We start from the raw sequence: 24,282 nt of genomic DNA, 5'->3' as shown, positions 1-24,282 counted from the left end.
CCAATCAGCTGATTCCAGTTCTGCCTTCTAGGATTATTCTAGCCCTTTATCCATGATAGTAATTCATACTGATCTGGAAAACAGACCCAAAACAAATTACATTTACCTGAGTCTTCTTTTTTCTTAATAAGTTCCTGAGGCTTCCCCATAAACTTCTCAAACCTCCTAGTATGACAACAATATGCTCTTCTTGGCCTTCAGTTCACATATTGGCTCTACAGTATATAAACACACTCACTGAATTGAGAGAGTTTTTGGAAGTCTCAGCTTGTACACCCATTTGTTTGAATTCAAATGCATGACCTCTTTGCTTTACTTTAATAAAATACATCCACACTTAGATCTAAGTTATTTTTCTACAAAAATACTTTTATAGCTATTATTAGGATTACTTAAGAGAATGCCAGCTGGTTTAGTTTTTATTAGGAACCAGGGTAGTGTATAGTTAGCAAATGATGTTATTCATTATGATATTATTACCTATCTTCAGAAAAGAGTATATAAGAGTATAAACTTTTTTAGGTTTGCACTATACATTAGGCAAATTCAATTAATGAAATTAGTTTGTAGATATAAGTAGTATCAATTTCTAGCTAATCATCTCTGTTCATGTGTAATATTCACTTTAATGTCTCTTAAAAGAAGAATTTCAAGGAAACATAATAGTGTCATGTGTGTGAAATAGTTTTTTCTTCCTTGATAAGCATTATAGAAGAATGAAAGAGAAGTGAAGGCTCAGTTTCCCCATTTAATGGAGTGACAGACACTTTACATTTAGATGTACCCAGGTTGCAGGAAGTTTTAAAAGTAAGGACAAGGAAATAAAAGGGAAAAAACCATCATAACCAGGCAGAAAATTCATATTAAATATAAAATTACCCTGATAATGTCATAGTGGCAGCAGACAGGAGAACTAAGGAATAAGAACCATTTTGTTTTACCTAAAGGGTTACTGCAAGTCTTCTCGTAAACTTCTCTAAAAAAAAGTATAATTACTGTTTTCATTTTACCAAATTACTTAATAAAATATTGTAAAACAAAATGTAAAGACCATAAGAAAATCAGATTTGCCTCTTTTAAAGGATAATAGGTTTCTAACTGACATTGTGTCAGTATAATTTTGTTCATATTGTGTCTAAGTGTTATCAGTACCACCACTTCCTTTACCACCATCTTGGAGCAAATTTGAAATCATGGCCTAGAAATGTCTCAAAATTACCAGTTTTCTGAATCATTACCTACATGTACTCCAGTGATACAGACTTCTTATTCTCAGCAGAATATCACTGAAGTTTGACTACCCAATTCCAGAAACCAGAAGGCTTAATCTTTAGCACAACTAAAAACAAGTATGGAATCTAAAAATAGTTTAATGTTTTATAGATATATTAGAATTGTAGTGATTACATCATAGGAAAATTAAATATGGCAGAGTTAAAACTACCTGAGTAAGATATTCTTTCCTGAATTTCACTGCCGTCCATCACACTAGCATTTCATCTTGCTTTAGAAGATGACTTATTTATACTGAACTTCCCTTTACTAATTAGTAAAATGAGAATCATTTTTGTCTTACACTTTTGTGATTCTAAAATATTGAATAAAATATTATGTATAGAAGACTGTATTTACTAGTTCTTGCTTATTCTGATAAGTCACCACTATGTACTTACTACTGTCCTTGAGCACTTTAGTACATCCTCATTTGAGATAATGTCTCCATTTTACAGTTAAGGAAACAGAGGCTTAAAGAGGATAAATGATATGCCCTAGAAATATACATAGTAAATGGTAGAGTCAGAACATGAGCCCAGTTCTCCTGACTACAAAGGAGGCCATGTTTTTAAATATCTAGCTTTGCCTACTAATAAATAATGTAAAAATTTGCTCTTTAATATATAGTTTTTAAATTTCTGTTTCCATTTGGTTCTAGGATCCAGAGTATTAGCTTTGTTTGGATTGGTTATTTTCCCCTTCATAGTTTAAGAATGTAGCACGGTTTAAAAGGAGAAGGTTTCCTAAATACTGTAACTCAAGTTCCCAGCTAAGTAGATGACATACATAAAGTAGGGACATACATAAACTGCTCCCCATGTCAGCTTTATGAGCATTATTAATCAGTATTTTTTAGTTTTTTTATTCCCCTGAAGCGTAGGGTTTTTTAAAATTAATCTTTGGAATTGAAAGTAATCTGGCACATTAAATTCATTTGGTAATTTTTTTAAGTTGCAAAATTATTTTATACATGCACACATACATATATACATACAAATTACTTCACCTGTTGTTCTAGTGAAATAGAATAATTATAGAAATAAAAGTCACACATTTTCCTTGTCTTAACATATTTATATGTGTGCAAAGGCATGAGAGAGAAGAGAGGTGTGTATATAAACTTTTCCTTTACTGTTCCATAAGTTACTTTTTTATTTCAGAAGTATTTATGTAGGTTTTAGAATTGGTAAGCAATTTGGCAGTAAATTTCTAGTGGACTGAGGTGGGGAATGATATAGGTGCCCGCTTTCTTTTAAGAATATTACATTCTGTATTTTCATTATCTTTCCTCATTTCTTTTGAAGGCATCATTTTATTTGTCCCATATCCTCTGACAATATCTTACACATCATAAGCATTCAGGGAGTATTTATTGACTGTAAATGCCTAAGATGATCATTTCTTCAGTGTAAACTATGAGTTTAAGATCATGTATTTCTTGTTATCTTATGATTGATATTCCTGTCTTTACTCAGAGTACATCTTCAAAATAGAGGAAGAATACTTCAGTAGTAATTAAATTTAACTATAATGTGATGATGTGATATCTAATAATTCTGAGTTTATACTGATGGAATTTTATGAAAGATCCTCCAACTGAAAAACTGTATTTCACATGACTGTGTTTAATATAAACATTTTTTAGCTACTGTTCAGGGAGCTAAATAATTTGCTTTTTTTTTGTAGAAAAAAAAATGGTAAATAGAACATTAAGACAGTTGACGATTCTCCCAGAGATTTTAAATATGTAACATATATATATCAAAGTATGTCGTACTTTCAAGCCCAGATATGAGAGCTCTAGGTTACTTTGCAACGAGTTTTTCTGTTATACCCATAATCACATTCTCAAATGAGACAAAACTTTTGCTAAATGTGACAAAAGAGTCCACCTGAGTATCTGTATGCATATTGGTTTGTGTTCAAGAATACTAACATATACTAAAGCACTGTGTTTACTTACTTAGCTTATAAAGATATAGTGATGGAAAGACGTTAAGCTCAGATTTCCTTTCCAGCCACTTAAGTTACTTGATGCATCTGAGCCCTTTTTACCTCATCCATAAAATGAGGTGCCTAATAAACATTATCTGTTGATATTGATATTGCCTTTTGATGCAAACATTTAACATCTCGCATGCTGCAAGGAAAAGTGGAGGAAATCACAGTCTCAGAGAGAACAGTCTATTCTCTGTGGAGGCACAAATGAGGTTTCCTAGCTACTCCTCAGTACATTTTCACAGCTTAACTTCATTATTTGCTTTGAGATTAATTCTTCATATGGTAACACCACATTCAGATGTTAGTATGAATATTAGTATAAAAGCCAGGTTTTTTCCTAAGACTTAGACTTCATTTTTATCCTGGATTATAATCCCAGCCCAGAATCTGTCTACTTATTTGTTTGCCTGGTGTGAGCTGTGGCGTGGATGGAGCCCTTGACTTGGGAAGGAGACCTGTGTTTTAATCTCTGTTCTCCCTCCGGTTAGTTTTGTGACACTAAGCTGATTTCTCAGACCCTTTTCCTCTTTATAATTTTTATTAAGGAAAATTAAAGGATGATATCAACAAAGATTTCATAAAATCAAATAGTCAAGTGCAGTAAAATTTTTCATACTTGAACCGATAGCATCTGTCACAATGGCCAATATATTTATTTCGATTTGGGCTCTAACATCTCTAGCATCCCTACAAATCCTTGTCATTTCAGTCATGGGCCAGAATTTATCTTGACTCAGTGTCTCCATCTTCTCTGTGGTAGGAAAGCTTTGACCCATGTTCCTTTCCCTCTTCATCAGCCCTCACTTCATCCTAGGAATTTAGACCACAGAGAACGCTGCTGTTGTTTATAAGACAGTGTGCCCGAGTGCATCTGTTTGCTTTCTCCTGACCAGATCTGACCTTTTGTCTCTCCCTTTGCTCCCATCTCCTTATTGGCTACTAAATTTATTCCACCCCTTATTACCATTTTTCTTCAGATGGGTCATTTATTCTTCCATCATTTATTTACCTGTGTTTGTTAAATATCTAGTCTATGCTAGGCTATAGGGAGCAATAAAGTAAAGAAAATATTATCACTGATCTTGAAGGGCGTTTGAAATACTGAGGAAGGCAGCCATGTTGAAAAAAATGATGGTATTATTTTAAGTCTGCAGGAGCAATATTCACAGGATGCATTGGAAACATAGGAGAAAAAGCTGCTGACTCAGCTAGGAAAGGTTAGAGAAGGCATTAGATAAAGAGATGGCCCCTAATCAGAGTGTTGAAGGACTCATAGGAATTTATCAGGCAGCATTGGGGGTGTGGAAGGAGATTACAGGTGTATTTCCTCTCTAAGAATAGCATGAGCCAAGTTTGGGGGATCCATTGACTCAAAAATATTTATTGACCACCATCTACATGTCAGGCACTCTTCTAAGTAAGTACTGGTCATGCAAGGAGTCCAGTTTGGGAGGCTTTCATAGTAATCCAGGTGAGATATGATGGTAGCTTTACCAGAGTAGCCTAAGAGATGGTATTAAATCATGGAATACTGGATATATTTTGAAGGGGAATCAACAGGATTTGCCTAAAGATTGAATAACAATGAGAATACCAAAATAGTGGAGGGCAAATCTAAGATTTTTGCATAGGCATTTGGAAGAATGTAATTTCCATTTAATATGGGGACTGTAGAACTAGGTCTGGGGGGCAATAACAAAGGCTTAATTTTGGACATTATATTGGTAAGCTACTGTTGCATAGCAAACCACCCCAAAAGTTAATGACTTCAAACAAGCACTCTTTCACTCACAGTTCTGTGGGTTAGCAGAGTAGGCTGGGTTCAGCTGGGTAGTTGTGATCTTGCCTGGGATCCTTCATGCATCTGCAGGTCAGCCAGGTATTTTTTTCATTGGGGACTGGCTGGCATGAAAAGGGTGACTAGGCCAAATATCTCTTGTCATTCAGTGGGCTAACTTGGGTTTGTTTGCATGGACATTGCAGGATTCTGCGAAAACAAAAACATGCACAGTCTTTTGAGGCTTAGGCTTGACACTGACACAGCATCACATATGCCATACTCTGTTGGTCAAAGCAGGACACTTATGTTCAAGGATGGAGAAATAGACTTCACTTCTTGATTAGAGTTGCTGCAAAGGGGCATGGTACAGGGATAGGAATAATTGTCACCGTGTTTGCAAATGATCAGATATGTTAAGTTTGAGGTTCCATTTAAGTCCAGTGGAGATATCAAGTTGAGATCGATGTAAGACCCTGGAGTTCATGGGAACTGTCTGTGCAGGACACATAAGTTGGGAGTTCACTGGCTTATAGCAGAATAATTTGAGAGTTGCCCTAAGGGTGGATTAAAGCAGCAGGAAAGTAGGTATAGGGAGAAAAGAGAAGATGCCTAAAGACTGAGCGCTGGGGCACTTCAGGGTTTAGACATGGGAGAGAGGAGGAGAAATCAGCAAAAGAGACTGACAAGTGGCCATAGAAATAGGAGGAAAACCGAGTCAGTGTGGTGTTTCTAGAAGCCAAATGAAGAAAGTATTTCAAGGAAATAGTGACAAGGTGTATCAGATGTTGCTGATGGGTCAGGCAAAGTGAGGATTGAGAATGGACCATTGGATTTAGCAATGTGGAGGTCACTGATGATCTTGATGAGAGCAACTCTAGTCGGATGAGATGCCAAAGCTCCATTAGAGTGGGTTCAAGAGAAAGGGGGGAGACAGTTGTTATAGATAAATTTGTCAAGTTTTACTGTAAAGGGAAGGAAAACACATAAAGTGAAACCAAGGCAGAGGATGTGAGATCTAGAGAGATTTTTGTTTGGTTTGGTTTTTAATGGGGAAAAGGTAACATCAGGGTTGTTTTTTAATGAGAATGATCCAATAGAGAGGAAAATTGCCAGTGCAGGAGAGAGGGGAGGATTGCTTGAACAGTATTCATCCGTGGGAGAGGGGATGGGATGTAGTGCAAAGGGGAAACGTTGGCCAAGTAGGAGCAGAAATAGGTGATCCATCATAACAGGAGAGGAAAGAGTGTGTAGTGTTAGCAGCTTGAGAATGTTGTCCATTTGTTTTTTGTTTTGTTTGTTTTCTCAGTAAAATAGGAAGCCGTCATCAGCTCAGAGTTAGTATGGGGCAAGTGTTGGTGGTTTGAGGAAAGAGAGATATGAAATGGTAATTGCTAACACATGGCAGTCATTTACCACATAACAGGCACCATTTTAACCACTTCAAATGAATCAACTCATTTGCTTATGTTAGGAAACATGATTCACTTGAGAAACTTCACGTGTTTGTAGCTTAGAGTGTTAGTGTCCTAGTGGCAGTTTCTTACACTAGAGAGGGCGGGGCCACATCATGAAGGGTCTTGTAAGCCACTCTTAGTAGTTTAGACTTTATCCTGTGAGTAAAGTGAGTAAAATGGAGGGAGCAGATGGAGGCATATATAGTTCTGCAGAATTTTAAACAAAGATAATGATATGCTCAGTCTTACATTTGTGAAAGATAACTAAAAATATTATGAAAACGGTTCTGGAGAAAGGGAGAGCGTTAGAGGTAGGGATTCCAGAGAAGAGCTGAGTAGGGCTTATACTAAGGTAAATTATAGTGGACGTATAGAAGAAGGGACAAGCTTAGAAACATGTAGGCAGTAAAATTGTACAGGACTTGCTAATCACAGTTGAAGGAGCCAGTCTAGAATGGCGTCCAGTTTTCTGTCTTTGTTTTGAAAGATTATATGCTTACCTAATGCCAATACACAGAATTAAAAGCAGATTTTAAGAAAAAATGAGTTCGGTTGGGTAACTTCGCCTCCAGTAAGCTGTAATATAATTCGAATGTGGGAAGCATACTTAGCATTTCCATAACTGAAGATGGCATTGTTGACTGACAGTTTGAAAATACATCATTACAGATTTTCATCCATCTTCCATTCCACATTTGTATCATATGGATGAATGTTATATTCTAGTGAAAAGCTTATTTCTATTTTAGCCTTAAGTTGGAAATTTTGTTCTAGCTGTCATTCTTTTATAATTCATTTAGTATACTAACATTTATATAAGTAAATTTTAGTTGCTATTCTGTGTCTTAAGCTCTTTTCCTTCTGATACATTTAGTAGGATTCCACATTCTGTTAGTGCTTATACATATCTACATTTATGTGTGTATATATTTTTTAAGATATAGAAAGAAACCTAATTCTATAGATCCTTCACAAACAATGATAATAACATTTTGTCAAGTTTACAGTAGAAAAGCAGGAACAGTGTTTCTGACTTTCTTCACTCAATTTAAACCCTGGTAATTGTACATTTGCATTCTTCTCTGAATAGTACTACAGATATTTTGACAAATAGACTCGTAACACAGGCAGTAAATGGTTAAGCTTAACTTATAATTCAGATATTCTGGAAATTACTTCTTTTAAAACTATTTATTTCTAAAAATATAAAAAACTAGTTTATTGGTTATTGAGGAGACAATATATAAACTATACCTTCACCCTGGCCAAAAGATGTGAGCAGCCAAACAACATGCAGATAAGAAATAAGTACAATTAAGTGTAAGTATTATTCCCACGTCTGTCTATTGATGTTTTGGAGGATTGAGAATAAGGTGATAGTGATGATAATTACGTCCTCTAGCCAGCAGCTGCCCGGACTGACAGCTTTAAATGCACATTCACTGGGTATAATCCGAAGAAAATGAAAACACTTACTTGAAAAGATACACGCACTCCAGTGTTCATAGCAGCATTGTTTATAATTGCCAAGGTATGGAAGCAACCTAAGTGCCATCAACAGATGAATGGATGAAGAAGATCATTACTTCATTGTTGACTCAAACCTGAAAGAGTATACGCCCCTTTCTAAATCTCAGAACTGCACTTTTGTGTACTGCCACCAGATGGTGACAGGTGCCTTGATTCTTCCAGTGTATTGTCCCAATAACAAGGTCAAGGTCCTGATACAGCAAAACCACAGTTTGTCTTTGTCCAACTGAAATGAGGATGCTTTCCTTATTAAAAAGAAAAGTTATACTGTTTTATTATTATCATTAGCCTAGGGAATAATTTTTTTAAATACAATTTACAATGAGCTCAGAGTTTCTGTGACCAGAGGCTGAATGAAGTACCCCAGGGAACTTGATACTCGGGATTTAAAACAAAGAAAACAAAGAATAAATGACATGTAAAGAACTGTATTGTTAATAAGGGGATACTTTATACCAAACAAAAAACGTTGACTTCAAATGAATACTGGAGGAAAAAATCCAGCTTTTTATATTGTTTTAAACATTATTCTCCTTAGTTAACTATATTATGACAAAAAAATCAAAATTCTACAGACATTAATTTAATAATTGATTGTTTTATCTATAAAGCAAGGTAAAAAGGAGCATGATTAAGCCTCATCAGATGTCTAAAAGTTGATCAGTTTTTTCTTCTGTGCATAGATAGCAAAGTATCTCTTAAGGATTACTTCCCTTTTTAAATTGAAAGATATAAATCTTTTTAAAAGTTAACTATTTCAAAGTATTTTAAACATGAGCTTGTGAAAATTAAATGTCTAGAACAAGTGTTGTGTGAATTCACAGCTTACTGTACTTAGGCATTTAACAGTAACCTTTTGTAGACTTTCAAAAGATGTTTATTTCATCTTATTCACTCTGAATCATACCTAGGAATCCAGTCTCTTTAGGTTTTGTAACATACTGGAAAGACTTCAAGGATGATTTGGCTTCAAAACTTTTTCCAGGAGTTTGTCCTTAAACCTCTAACATCTTATCTAATAAGTGTCCATGTAGTTTTGTACTTTTATGTTACGGGTGCTTTTAGTTAAGATAGTATCTGATTTCCTGCTCCTGTGTCCTCCTGCAAACCCAGTCTTCACAGATTTTAGTGACCAAGCTGCGAGACTGTATCCTTACATTGGCAGTTTGAATCCTTGAATTCCAATCAAAAGCTGGCACTCTCCTAACTGACATTTTCAGTGAGAGTTGCAGAGTAAGTATTATATGAGATTGAAATAGCATAAGACCTCATTTTGCAGCTCCTGGTGCCTTTGAGTTTTACACACTTTAAAAAGAAGAATGTTCAAAAATATTAAAATTTTAACATTTCTTTAACTTAAGGAACATGACTTGTTGGCATGTGTCTCCATCCCTCCATCCACTCCTACCATTCTCTCTTGAACCAACTACAGGGTTGAAATTGAAGTTGTCCTTATCCACAGAAATTGCTGTATTCAGTTTTTGACTTTTGTTTTGCTAAGTTCAACTGTCAGTTCTAAGATTTCTTTTTTTTGGCGGTACGCGGGCCTCTCACTGTTGTGGCCTCTCCGGTTGCGGAGCACAGGCTCCGGACACGCAGGCTCAATGGCCATGGCTCACGGGCTTAGCCGCTCCGCGGCATGTGGGATTTTCCCAGACCAGGGCACGAACCCGTGTCCCCTGCATCGGCAGGCATACTCTCAATGACTGTGCCACCAGGGGAGCCCCTAAGATTTCATTTTACTTGCTCTGTTGTCAGTGTTTGACAGGATTGATCTTTCTCTTTTCCTTGAAACGCCTTCTTCCTTTGCCTGCTGGATGTCTCCTACCTCAGCTGTTCATGTCCAATCTCTTTTCTACATCCTCCTCTATTCTGTATTCCTAGGACTGTCCCAGGGCTTTGGTCTCTTCTAGGCCTTGCTACCTAAGTTGTCTTATCCAGGCATGGAGTATTACCCAAAATCTGTGTGCTTATTACTCTCACGTTTATCACCGCTCCATCTAGGGTGTATTTGTTCATTGTCTCTCTCCTTTTACTGGAAGATAAGTTCCATAAGAGTAGGGACTTCATTTCTGTTCATCATTTTATGCTCGATTCCTAGGACAATGTCTGACACATAATACATACTCAGTACCTTATATGGAAGGATTCTTGGTTTTATGAATAGTTCATCTTTAATCTTGGCCATAATAATGAATCCGTCAACTATTACTTTTTCTGTTTTGAGAAAAGTGTGTGTTGTATTCATTTTTTTAATTTCAATAATGTTAAGAAAGTTATCTCCTTATTACCGGAATTTATTTCAGCTCACTTGATTACATTTATTTTCATTGCCATGAGTTAAAATTTTAAATAGTGGATTTATTTTCAGATTTAGATAGAGATTTTTTTTTTAGCATACTGCTTTTGAAAGACCACTTTAAAGGTTCTGTTAATTTTTTGAAAAGTAATTTTTTTTAATTTTAAGCACTTCATTTTCTGCATGGTGAATCATTAAGGTGTCTAACATTTCCAGTGACTTGTAAGTCTTTTTTGCTTTGTTTGTGTTGTGAGACTTTTTATAAACAGAATTTGGTATCTCAGTAATAAGATCGACAAAACAAACACTAACTATTGGGATTAGCACTAACATTTTTTACTGAGGATGGACTCAGAAAAGTAGTTGACCATAAATGTCAACTTGGGTCCATTCTGAGATACATACTGGAAAAATTATAGTCATGTGTCCATACAGAAAACCAGGTGACAATAGGTTAAACTGTAAGTAACATCTCTTTATCTCCCACTATTTACAAAAAAAAAAAATTACTTATAAACTTTTCATTTATAAGTAAGTGAGCACCAAGTTAAAGAAAACTGAGTTAAAGAAATATTAGTCTGAAAAGAAATGCTCAAATTTGATTTATCAGTGCTATGAATGTTATTTAACTTTTAGGCTAATACATTTGGCGCTGTCGTTATTAGTCTAAATTAATTAATTTGATCTTTGTATTCAGTTTTTAATTTTAGAGAAATAATAAACTTGCTGGAAAATTTAGCAGAATATAAACTTTTTGATAAGTTAGTAGTCGCGCATACCATTTGAAATGCTTTGTTTCTGCTTGTGTTCTCTGCTAAATTTTTTTTCCATTGAATCTGTGCTGCTTCTTTGCCAATGTTTTCCACTGTAGAATCTCCATCTCGCAACCTTGCTTCTCGTGAGCGCATTTACAAAAATTATGGTGTAGCTGGGCCTGCCTCTGCTCTCTCATCTCTGTCTCACAAACTGAAGGGTGGGTATGCGTGCCTTCACGGATGGGCCATTCTTAATAAACCTAGGAGGTTTCAAGAAAGAAGTTTTAGTTCACCTCAGTCATTTTCATCTCATTCCATTTAAGATTAAAGTTTATAATTTTATTTAAAATTTGATATTTTGGGGTAATTTGTGATGTATCTGTTCAATATTTATTAATTATCCTAATTGATATGCCTGTTTACTATGTGTAGGTTAAATAGAACTCTTGCTTAATCTCAAACCTATGTGAGATATTAAATAAAATAAGTATGTAGAAATAAATGCCTTTGGGGAATTGTAACACCATTATTACCAGAACGAGGTGGTACATGTGTAAGCCATAAAGCACATTGTGATCTATAAGAATATAGTATCTCATGTGACAGGTTAGTCTTCAACTCATTTTTTCTGTTAGGTAATGTAAAAATCATTTTCCTGTTTTAGTTTTTTTATGAGAAACAGTTTGATAATTAAATTCTTTAGTTTACCTTAGTTTTCAGGGCTGTCCTGTCTGGCATGAGTCATCCTTCTAGTATTTTCTTAGCTGCTTAGTTTTAATACTTTAAACTTAGAAATGTTTAAACTATTGACAATTGATAAAATGCCAGACGATTTTAAAATATGCTCTGGTCCTATAAAATACTGTAGATACCTAGTCACATATTTTTGTCTTAGTGTAATGTTTAATTAAACTTTTAAAATCTTGTATTCCTAGAAATGAGTAAAACAGTTTTACATTTCTCCTTTGTACAGTTGACAGTGATACTATATAATATTGTAGTATAATTATAGAACCTGATCTCTGTAGTATATAGTCTTGTGTAACCTGATATATAGTATATACTATGGCATATCATATTACAGTAGAGTATTATATTATGATTATATTATAGGGTGGTATTATATAAACTTTTATTTATAATTTTGGCATAAAAATATGCAGGTTATTAATGAATACCTAATATTTAATATTTTTACTAATCTGTTTGAATGTACTAAATTTTTATCCTGTCCTGTATTATTTTTTCTTTAGAATCTTTTGAGATTAAAAGTGTCCATTATTGCTTAAACTTACATATGATAAACATTAAACAAAATTAAGTGACGAATGTGAAAGTATTTACGATCTAAAGCTTTTTAACAGATTGTGTTGATATTTATTGATACTTAAAGCAGCCACATGACCAATTTTAGTAATACTTACTGCAAGCCTCAAAACTTTTGAAACCCAAATGAAGAAGATAAACATCAGTTAGTATGTGGGTTTACCACACTTCACTAACTTGACGTATTTGTTTTTTAAAAATATATGAAATATATTTTGGAAAAGTAAATTTTTTCAGCAGGATTTAATTGTAATCTGACATCTTGGGAAGAAATAATTTTGCATTATTTATGTGCCTAGGCTCCAACAGGTATTCAGCTGTCACCACTTACAGATCTTAAAAAAATATTCACCATTACTTGAAGCATAGAAATAAGGTATACAGCTGCCCATACTCTGTGGCCCTCTCTATATAACAAACATTTTTGCTAGCATATGACAGGTGGTGTTCCTGATATTTGGAAGATTCAATTGTTTAGCCAGTCACAGTGGAGATTTCCTTTATGAGGAATTGTGCATCATTAATTACAAAGCAAACCTCTTTCAATTCACGAACTAATCTTGTAGAGAGAGGGGTGCCAAATATTAAAGATTTACTGCTTATTAGTCTAGATTCAGCATTATGTATGGTTCAGCTCATGAAATAAATGTGATGATGAAGGCATTTCCAGCTGTCAGAGTAATAACAAAAACTAGTGCTCCAGACATCAGTCACTCCAAATTAGTGGCCAGGACTAAGCTGATGCTTGATTCTACCAAATACAATATATTGGTTTATAAAATCTGACCCTCACACAACAATGGCTACTGTCGCCTCTTGCCCTGTGGCCGTGGGAGCCATAAAAGTAAAAAATGAGAATCTGAAGATTTGTGACTAGCAGAAAGGAAAGAAACTAAGAAAATAGGAATTTGTTTGCTCATTTAACAAAAACACTTACTATGCTGACCCGTTCTTGACATGACATCAGTGGAGTGTAGTAATGAGCAAAACTACCAGCCCTTGCAGGCCTTCCATGAGGAGGCAGATGCCATGGCAAAGCTCTCTTGACGTATAGGCAACTAGGCTGCGACTCTACACACACACTGCAAGCAAGCCCCAAAACACGTTTCTACTTTATCCATATTTGTTCATATCCCTGTAAAAAGGAAAAAGAAAGAACTACAGTGTAACCAGAGTCATCTCTGGTTTTTACTAAGTATCCTTCTTCAAAAAATATAAATGCTTCTAGCAAGGTTTATGGATTTTCAGTTTTTCATGTCACTTGAATCACTTCAATCAGGTTGCTTTCCTCCTAACAGTGAACTAGTATCACTTGCACTGAGGGTAGAAGTTTTGATTTTAGGGAGGAAAGATAATCTTGAAGGTTGTACCAGGGACTGACAGCAAAGACGACCTGGCTCTAAAGCCTCAAAGGAAAGCGTTAAGTAGTAGGAAGGAGAGACACTGAATGAGGGCCAGGATGCCAAAAGCAAGTGGTGCTCATGTAGAAACATCTAATGCTTTACCTAGGAAAGAGCGAGATTATTTTTCTTTTTATCTTTTTTGTTTCTTATTCTCCTGACTCCTTGTTGAAAGGCCCCAGAATTCAGACTTGTAATTCTAATTCTGAGGATCCCACCATTTTTCTTCTTCAAGCTCTGAGTTCTAACCAGCTAAACTTATGAACTAAATAAGCTGTTAGAACATAACCTCTTTACAAATAACAGACTGCCTGCATTACATGTAATTAAATAATAGCCTTAGGGCACTCATACATTAATTATAAATTATTCTAATCCAAACATTAGAATATTAGAATTATAAAATGATATAATAGAAATTTGACGAGAATTCCCCCTTTTTTCTTTATTCTTGAAGTATTTTTGTCTGTGACAAGCAATACAAATTTTTTTAGCTATGTTTTCTTATTTCATTGTTTAGTGGCTAAATCATCAGTAAGTTATAATTATATTAACAAGTTTCACTATGAAATGGACCATACAGGTGACCGAGGAAGCATCTCAACATCTCCTAGACCAGTCTGTACATCAGGAAAATCAGAACTGTCCTCCAAACACAGCAGAACACTGAAACCCGAGGGACGTATGAGCCGGACTACTGCTGACCAGAAGAAGCAGAGGGGTACAGAAGGGCTGTCGGCTAGTGAATCTCTCATGTTGAAATCCGATGCTGCAAAGTTGAGGTCAGATTCTCACAGTAGGTCATTATCCCCCAACCATAACACCTTGCAGACACTAAAATCTGATGGGAAGATGTCTTCTAGCTTCAGAGCCGAATCCCCAGGACCAGGTTCTCGGTCATCATCTCCTAAGCCAAAGACTCTCCCAGCCAGTAGGTCTAGCCCATCCAGTGCTAGCTCTACACGCTCCTCCTCACCGCATGATAAAACTCTACCTCAGAAAAGCACTGCTCCTGTTAAGACGAAACTTGATCCTCCTCGGGAACGGTCCAAATCGGACTCTTACACCCTTGATCCAGATACCCTCCGCAAGAAGAAAATGCCCCTCACAGAACCATTAAGGGGACGATCAACGTCACCGAAACCAAAACCAGTACCAAAGGATTCGAAAGACTCCCCTGGATCCGAAAATAGAGCTCCTTCTCCCCACGTGGTACAAGAAAACCTCCACAGTGAGGTGGTTGAAGTCTGCACTTCAAGTACTTTAAAAACGAATAGCCTAACAGACAGCACCTGTGATGAAAGCAGTGAATTTAAGAGTGTGGATGAAGGTCCAAATAAAGTTCATTTCAGCATAGGAAAAGCACCACTGAAAGATGAACAGGAAACGAGAGCATCCCCCAAAACAAGTCGGAAATGTGCTAATAGGCACACCAGGCCCAAGAAGGAGAAATCTAGCTTTCTCTTCAAAGGAGATGGATCCAAACCTTTAGAGCCAGCCAAGCAAGCCATGTCCCCTTCCGTGGCCGAGTGTGCCAGAGCCGTCTTTGCCTCTTTCCTGTGGCACGAAGGCATAGTGCACGATGCAATGGCTTGTTCTTCTTTCTTAAAATTTAATCCTGAACTTTCCAAAGAACATGCTCCTATAAGAAGTAGTTTAAGCAGCCAGCAGCCTACAGAAGAAAAGGAAACCAAATTAAAAAATAGACACTCATTGGAAATATCATCTGCACTGAATATGTTTAATATTGCACCTCATGGACCAGATATATCTAAAATGGGCAGTATCAACAAAAATAAGGTATTGTCCATGCTTAAGGAACCTCCTCTGCATGAAAAATGTGAAGATGGGAAAACTGAGGCCACTTTTGAAATGTCCATGCATCACCCAATGAAGTCTAAGTCTCCTCTTCCCCTGACTCTGCAACATTTAGTGGCTTTTTGGGAAGACATCTCTTTGGCTACTATCAAAGCAGCTTCCCAGAATATGATTTTTCCAAGTCCTGGTTCTTGTGCAGTCCTTAAAAAGAAAGAGTGTGAGAAAGAGAATAAAAAGGCCAAAAAAGAAAAAAAGAAAAAGGAAAAGACAGAAGTTCGGCCCAGAGGTAATTTGTTTGGTGAAATGGCCCAGCTGGCGGTAGGAGGACCAGAGAAGGACACCATCTGTGAGCTCTGTGGAGAGTCACATCCATACCCAGTGACATACCACATGAGACAGGCTCACCCAGGTAAGTGATGTTATTGAATATATGTAAGTACTTTGTGTAGAAAAACAAATCAGGTCACTTTGACTTAAGCTGTTCCATGAATTATGTTAAAGTACAGGGAAACTTCTGCCCAGAATTTATAGTGTCTTACAATGTAATTTTTCAAGTGCTTTATCAATACAGTATAGGGTTTATGAAAAATAGGTAAAGAAATCTAATAGTATGGTGGTAAGGCAATCTAGTACTATTTCATTTTAATGTATCACATTCTGAGATATTGTTAACTTTTTAAATATTTTATGTGTTACCCAAAGGATGCTGTTAAGGTGTCTCACACAGTAGAAATAAGGACATGTCCATTCACACAATAGAAATAAGGACATGTCCATACACACAGGAAAGATCACAACATTAGGTCTCCTTTGATTGTATTGTTTTCCTGTTCAGAATTGCAAATTCAATTAGATTATACTGATTTCTTTGGGCATTTTCCTGTGGAAGAGATATTAACTGTTTCATCAGAAGACAGTTTTATGTTTTAGGTAAATGTAACGATTTCTGTAACAATTAATATTCCAAAATTCACTTATTATGGATTTGGGTAAATGTTTTTCTCTTCCTACATATTACACTGCAACCTTTTGTAAAATACATGATTTGTAAAACATTATTCTCACAGAGTGTTTTATACCTAATACCTGTCTTCTTCAATTTTTTTAGCATACTTAAATAAATCTGTATGTACCCGTATCTTAACAGTTCTTCTCATCTGCCTGTATAGAGTATCGTCAGTATTTTAGGCATCGTTTTCTTGATTACTTTTGGTTACACCTTCAATTTTGCTGCTATAATTAACAGCCCAGGTGGCAGTTAGATATTTGCTTCAGTATTTTGCTTACTTTGAAAAGGAAAAGTTGTCATTTATGTACAGGCGGCAAGGAGCAAACTATTAAGGACACTTAAAGTGTTAAATTTTTATTTATGTTCTTACTTCAAGGTTGTGGCCGGTATGCTGGTGGACAAGGTTACAATAGCATTGGGCATTTTTGTGGAGGATGGGCTGGTAACTGTGGTGATGGTGGCATAGGGGGAAGCACGTGGTACCTGGTGTGTGATCGCTGTAGAGAAAAATACCTCCGTGAAAAACAGGCTGCTGCAAGGGAGAAGGTATTTTTATTTTGTTCTGGCTGTGCTGTTAGTGATCAGAATAAACCTTATAAAAATCTCTTTTTATGATCATATTATTAGACAACTCCACATAATTGATATTAAAGATCAGCCTTCATAACAGGAATAATATATAAATTTAATTTATGTACCAGGTCAGCTGTTTTTAATTACAAAAACAAATTATATCTTGGGATAACACAAAACAGCTCTCCTGTAGCATACATACCTTATTGACAGATGTTTACTGCATAATTTATTATTAATTTGTCTGCTATTGTGCACATATATATAGCTTTCCCTCTTCACCTTTATCTCTCTTAACTCTCTCTTTCTCTTTTTCCTTTTCTTTTTCTACTCTTTATCTCCTCTCTCTTTTTCTTTTCCTGGAAAGTCAGGATCATTCACACTAGTGACACACCTAGGTAAAAATATTTGCCAAATATACACACACATGCACGCACACACAGATTATTTACTCTTTTATTTAGATAACTACATTTAGATTTTACTACTTAGGTTTTTTAACTTTCCCAAGGAAAGAGAAAAATATAGTTTGCATTTGATATAAATTAGTTTTAATAAGTTTAGGAGAAGCATGAAGTGAATGTTGTTTTGGGGAATCACTATTATTATTTTAAAGCAGTTCTACAGTGTTTAATAATTTTTATTGGAAATTCGAAATATTTAGGTTAAGAAATTTAAAATTTGAATAGAAGTAGGAAAAGATCCCTACAAATTTTCTTCTCAGGTCAAACAATCTAGGAGGAAGCCATTGCAAGTCAAGACTCCTCGTGCCTTGCCCACTATGGAAGCTCACCAAGTGATTAAAGCAAACGCCCTCTTCCTGCTGTCCCTGAGCAGCGCGGCCGAACCAAGCATTCTGTGTTACCATCCTACAAAGCCATTCCAGTCTCAGCTTCCCAGCGTGAAAGAGGGCATTTCTGAGGATCTTCCGGTTAAAATGCCTTGTCTCTACCTGCAGACATTAGCTAGGTAATATAACTCGGCTGTTGTTTTTTAAATCACTTTGGATTAACCGCTACTGTTTAATATCATGCCCTGAATTTCCACACTACAGTACATATTGTATACAGTAAAGTGACCTCCAGGAATTTATTTTCTGAGTTGCCTTAACTCAGAAATATGACTGGTAGAGGTATAAACTTTAGAGTAGTAGGTATTTGAAAAAATATGTAAATACTATGTTGATTTGTATTATTATTAATATATAGTATGTCTTAGTAAGACTTCTGCTATCTTTTACTCTTTGCTAGGCAGACGTCAGTGTGTTAATAGTGGGAAATGCTAAAATGGAAATAAACTGATATTTGCTATCCAAAATCTTTCATTTTTCAAATTATTAATTTTATTAGCGTTTAAATTTTGGTTAGCTGAGTACCAGCTTTGTGTTACACTAAGATGAATATAATAAAATCCTGACGTCGTGTGTTCACACTCTGGTGGAGACAGATATGTAAAGGAAACATTTAAAATGTTATGTGAGGAGTACTTATGATAGAAGTGTGTATAGAATACTGTCACAGCATAAAAGGTAGAGAGTACCTGAGTCTTGCCAAGGAAATAAGGAAAGGTTTCCCAGAGGATCCGACATTTTAGCAGTCTTGAAGGATAACTAGAAATCAGTCAAGCAGGAAATGAGAGGAAAGCAATTCCTGACATAAACCACATATGTGAGGACGCAAATGAAATAGCATTACCCATTTAAGGAATACAGGCTTATTAAAGTATTGGTTACCAGGAGAAATATATGAAGTGTTGTTTCCCAAGACCAAGTAATGCGTGGCTCTGTAGCCCATGCTAAGGTTGGATTTTATCCCATTGAGGAAACAGTGGATAAAGAAGAATTTTAAACAAGGAAATGCATGAACTGGTTTGCAGCTGGAAGATCACTCTGCTGCTAATGTGGAAACCGGATCCAAGGGCATAAGTGAAGATGGAGAGAAGCCTGTTAACAGTGTACTGTTTTTCCTATATTGGGCTTTGCTGGTGCAACCCATATGTTCATGCATTGCACACTGATACTCTAAAACAGCCTTGCATAGGCCAAATTCAGATTTTTTTCATCAGCTGACAAATGAAGATTTCTAGAAATTGCCTGCTGCCGTGGCTTACCAACCAACAGTTCCATTTTGAGAAGCAGAGTTATGTAGTTTGTTTGTTTGTTTTTGTACTTATTATTCAATAAAATGAGTGGGAAACAAAAATGAAAATGTGAGACTAAGTACATTTGGGACTGCGGAGGAAGTCATCAGGAATGCCAAGTACAGCAAGCCTTCAGCTTCCGTCACCTGTTTACTGTCCTTAGTTAGACTAGTACCTCTCTGTTCCAGTTTGAAAAGGGTAGGATCAAATGGTAAAACATGTAAAAAATGCTGGCATACTCTAATTATGGATTTTATATTTTTAGCCCTGTGGGGAATAGATATCCCTGTAACCCATGGAACATTTCATATATCTAATCTTTTTCAAATTTCACTCTTAAAAAACAAACAAACAAAAAAATGGTCACCGCCTGTGCTTTAGTGGTCCATGCAAGAAATGTCATGAGCCTGAAGCAAGGCAGTGATGATGGGGAACAAGAAGGGGAATAGTGAGAGGGAACCTGGTATCCACAGGCCTAAGTGACTGGTCGTGGTCGAGGGCTGAGCCTGCTGTGACACCGAGACACCTAGAGAGCTGGTGGGATCACTCACTGAAGCTAGAAGATAGAAAAGTTCTAAAAAGGAGAGAAAAGAAATTCAATTTTGGATTTGAAATGTTTATGGTACCAGGAATATCTATGTGTAAAATTATCAGACTTTTATCTCCTTTGGCTTACATCTACAACTATTTTAATACTTTAATCCTCAGTTACAGACTTAATGAGTTGCTTTTACTTTTACGAAGGAGATTAAAAGTAGAAAGTTATCTGTATTGCCGTCATACTTTTTGAGTTATTCTGTTTGATTTAATGCAGGCATCATCATGAAAATTTTGTGGGTTATCAAGATGACAACCTATTCCAGGATGAGATGAGGTACCTGCGTTCAACATCTGTACCTGCCCCGTACATATCAGTAACTCCTGATGCGAGTCCTAATGTATTTGAAGAGCCAGAGAGCAACATGAAGTCCATGCCACCCAGGTATTTGAGTTATTGTCTTTCTGTTGAGTCCAGTGTTTGGTGGGAGAAAGACTGTAAGCTAGAAGAGAATGCTCTAGAAGTTCTTTCATACATACCTCCATCTCGGGAAGGAAGTCGTGTCAACTCTGCTAACTGTTAGAACAGTAAGAAAAAGCATGCATTCATGAATCAGGTAAGGTCCTTGATAGCAGAGGCAGATCCAGTTGGAGAGAAAAGATCAACTAGTGAAGTAATAAAGGATTCCACTTCTATTGTGTATTATATCATTTAGTGCTGTAGTAAAGCAGACTAGAGAAAAGTCACTTTGAGGCAGTACTTAGAGAAGGTTTCATGGGAGATATAGCACTGAAAGTAGATCTTGAGCTTCTTGGATTATTACTTGCAGAGCTCCCCCCGGCCCCACCCTACCCCCTTATAGTATCAGAGTAAAGGGCTTCTTGAAAACTGAAGAGAAGCATATATATATAATGCAGAAAGAAACAGGGTACCACTGAGAGTTTTTAGAGGAGGAATGACATGGTACAAATGCAGAAATAGTCTCACAGCGTCAGCTGAGAAGCTGAACATTTCAATCAAAGATTTCAGCTGTGTGTGTGGAATTGGATTGTGTTGGCAATGGTTGTTAAAGACAGATGGGTAAAGGAAATATTTTGGAGGAAAAATCAGTGTGACTTGTTGAGTGACTGGATAATGAAAAGAATCAGTTTAGGATAGCATCAAGTTCAGGCATGAGTAACTGTGAACATGATGTCATTAGAAAGGTAACCTTTGGGTTTTCTTGTGTTGCTTGAGTTTCTTCACAAGCTTGATCAATTTTATAAGAACAAGTCACTATTTTTTAGGTTGTACAGCAATTTTTTATGTTGATAGGTAAACTTCCTCTAAAAGCAGAAAAGGTGTCTTGTGCTTTATAGTAACACCATATATAAAGTGAATTAAATTAACATATCCCTATATTCTGGTCATTCTGGAGCCAAACAGTGGAAACTGACATCCAGGCACCTTTACCCCAGTTAGTTATCATCATTAACTAAATGATTAAAGAGTCAAATTAAAGAGTTAACATTTATAACATTTATAATTAAATGTTTAATATAATTTATAATTAATTTAATTATATTAATATTAATATATATAATATATAATTATATATATTATAATATATAATATAATAATAATAATAATAAATTAAATTTAATATAATTAAATTTAACATTTATAATTAAAGAGGTAACATTTATCATCTGTTCAAACAAGAATGTGCGCACACTTAGGCAGTGAGGAAAGAAAATGGCCAGGGAGTTAGCCACTTACTAGAAAGTATATAAGCTTTACTGAGGGACATAGGATTTTTAACCTGGCTTGAACGATGGAAAAGAAACAACTCTAGAACTCAGGGTGAGAGCAAAAATAGCCCAATATGGAATGAGGTGACAGAGAAAAGAATACATGAAAAGAATAGTTTATAAATTTGCCTTAGAAAGTAAAGAACGGTATTTCTCTTTTTTATAAAATGTCTCAATAAAGGAAATTATATAACCATCTTAATACTTTTTCAAGTGTTTTTTAATGCCGCTATAGTAAATAGAAAATTGTTGGTTTCCTAAAGCCCGCATTAAAACCATTGAGTTCTCATATGGATGTAAGTATAATATAACTGACACTGGAATTCAGTTTGTCACCTGTCAGTACACTTTGGTGCAGCCATGCTCTGGATAGGGCTTTGGGCAGCACCCCCAAAGAATGAGAAACCTCACAGAACACTCAGCACCAAAGGAAAATTGCGTCCTTTCACTTTCCATTTTATTAGGTCTCTGTATGTACATATCCTTTTTCTTTCTATTCAGTGCTGTTATGAATATATCTGCCTGATTTTCCTGAATATCATGACACACGTCTTCCACCACGGTGCTTTTGATTCTGAAAGGAGCTTAGAACATTTGAAGCTTTTTCTTCTTTTTTATTTGAAATGCAAAGTAGATTTAAGAAAACTGAAAGTTTTAAGATGCAGTTCTGAAATCAGTCAAAATGTGGCTACATTTGGAAAGATCAAATTGTGATTTAAAGAGAGATTGTCAAGTTGGCTTTGAATTTGTATTCTTCCACATGAAATACGGGTTCCCGTATTTGACTACACTATTAAAAACTAAATAAACATAGTTGTCCCGTCATTCACTTTTTCTCTTGAGTTTTTATCTGTCACCTTGTTCTGTCTGCAGTTTGGAAACCAGTCCCATAACTGATACTGATCTTGCCAAGAGGACTGTCTTCCAAAGGTCATACTCAGTTGTTGCTTCTGAATATGATAAACAGCACTCCATTTTACCTGCACGGGTTAAAGCCATTCCTAGAAGAAGAGTTAACAGTGGAGACACTGGTAAGTATAAAATAAAAGAGAAGATTGAGTGATCCAAATGGTTTTATTTGTAGATATTGTTTTAATCTAATTTTTTTTTTTTTTTTTTTTTTGTGGTACGCGGGCCTCTCACTGCTGTGGCCCCTCCTGTTGCGGAGCACAGGCTCCGGACGTGCAGGCTCAGCGGCCATGGCTCACGGGCCCAGCCGCTCCGCGGCATGTGGGATCTTCCCAGACCAGGGCAAGAACCCGTGTCCCCTGCATCAGCAGGCAGACTCTCAACCACTGGACCACCAGGGAAGCCCTAAAATTGAATTTTTGAAGGCAGAGAAATGGATTAATTTTAAATTGTGGTAGACATTCCTTTTATGTGACTTAGCCATAAATGTGCCTCTCTAAATTGCACATCTCAGTTGGAAGAGACACCCAGAGACCATCCAGTGTTATTTAAGAATAAATTGACCTTTAAAGTATATTACTTGTTAGATGTCTAAGCCAAATATTGCTACCAGTCTCCCTTCCACTAAGCTTCAGTGAACCAGCAGGTCCAGTGACTTAACACTTTCACAGTGATCTTCCCACTCGCAATAGAAGCTTATAACTCCTGTAGCTACTACCACTCAAATAGATAATAAAAACTGGGGATATGGCTAGCTCTTAATCAGTAAAAATGTTAGATAATCTGGACCAATTGGTATCAACAGTCTCAAACTGGGGCTGATTGATTCTGTCTCAAGAATTAGGAAACCCAAGGAAAAAAAGGATAATGTGTTAATGATTTATCAGGCCGACCACTTAGTAAATGAAGATCTGACCTAATATTTATAGGTAAATAATTATGTATCTTATTGAAGATCTTCAAGGAAAATATTGAGGATAAATCAAATATTAATGATTTATAGGTTCATTCAACAAGTATTTTTGAGCTCTTATTGAGGTACCATTTGTTATAAAGCAGTCCTGTAGAAAATGATGGGGATAAGATGTAGATTCCATTTAGGGAGAAAATAAATCACTTCGTGTTTAGTGTTTTAGAAAGCATAAACTTTAGATTCAGACCTGCAAAAATAAAAACAAAAAAACCGCAAAGACTCTAAAGTGAATAAGCTAGGTACTATTCATTAATATCTTCTTAAATACATTAATCATATGTATTACCTATAAAAGTTAATAATTTTCTTTTTTTTTTTTTCCTTTAAATAGAAGTTGGTTCTTCCCTCTTGAGACATCCATCTCCGGAGCTTTCCCGGCTAATCTCAGCCCACAGCTCTCTTTCCAAAGGAGAACGAAATTTCCAGTGGCCAGTTTTAGCCTTTGTTATACAGCATCATGATCTGGAAGGTCTTGAAATAGCAATGAAACAGGCCTTAAGGAAATCTGCTTGTCGAGTTTTTGCTATGGAGGTAAGAATACATTAATAGGATTATTGATTCATTCATCATACAGTTCATGTGATGATTCTATTTAATGATGTCACTTTTCTACCAAACAAATTGTGACAAATTAAGAGACTTAAGTGAATAGAAAATATCATGTTCACAACAAAATTAAACTCAATTTTATGAATATAAATGAATTTAGAGTT

The 24,282-nt window shown here is 35.8% G+C and overlaps 1 protein-coding gene across 13 annotated transcripts in view; it reads left to right on the top strand.

Moving 5' to 3' along the window:
• The window catches only part of MYCBP2 (MYC binding protein 2), a 265,407-nt gene that overhangs the window by 203,188 nt on the left and 37,937 nt on the right, over window positions 1-24,282 (top strand). For all 13 annotated transcript variants that reach the window (XM_082601985.1, XM_082601982.1, XM_082601988.1 and 10 more), the window contains 6 exons: window positions 14,404-16,047; window positions 17,024-17,193; window positions 17,945-18,189; window positions 20,174-20,341; window positions 22,561-22,718; window positions 23,901-24,100. In XM_082601985.1, the coding sequence (XP_082458111.1) occupies window positions 14,404-16,047; window positions 17,024-17,193; window positions 17,945-18,189; window positions 20,174-20,341; window positions 22,561-22,718; window positions 23,901-24,100 (2,585 nt within the window). The remainder of the gene's footprint in view (window positions 1-14,403; window positions 16,048-17,023; window positions 17,194-17,944; window positions 18,190-20,173; window positions 20,342-22,560; window positions 22,719-23,900; window positions 24,101-24,282) is intronic.

The sequence above is a fragment of the Mesoplodon mirus genome, assembly GCF_964341445.2.
Source record: "Mesoplodon mirus genome assembly, chromosome: 17".
Classification (NCBI taxonomy): Eukaryota; Metazoa; Chordata; class Mammalia; order Artiodactyla; family Ziphiidae; genus Mesoplodon; species Mesoplodon mirus.
The sequence above is the reverse complement of the archived record's forward strand: the minus strand, read 5'-3'. Positions and strand labels throughout refer to the sequence as shown.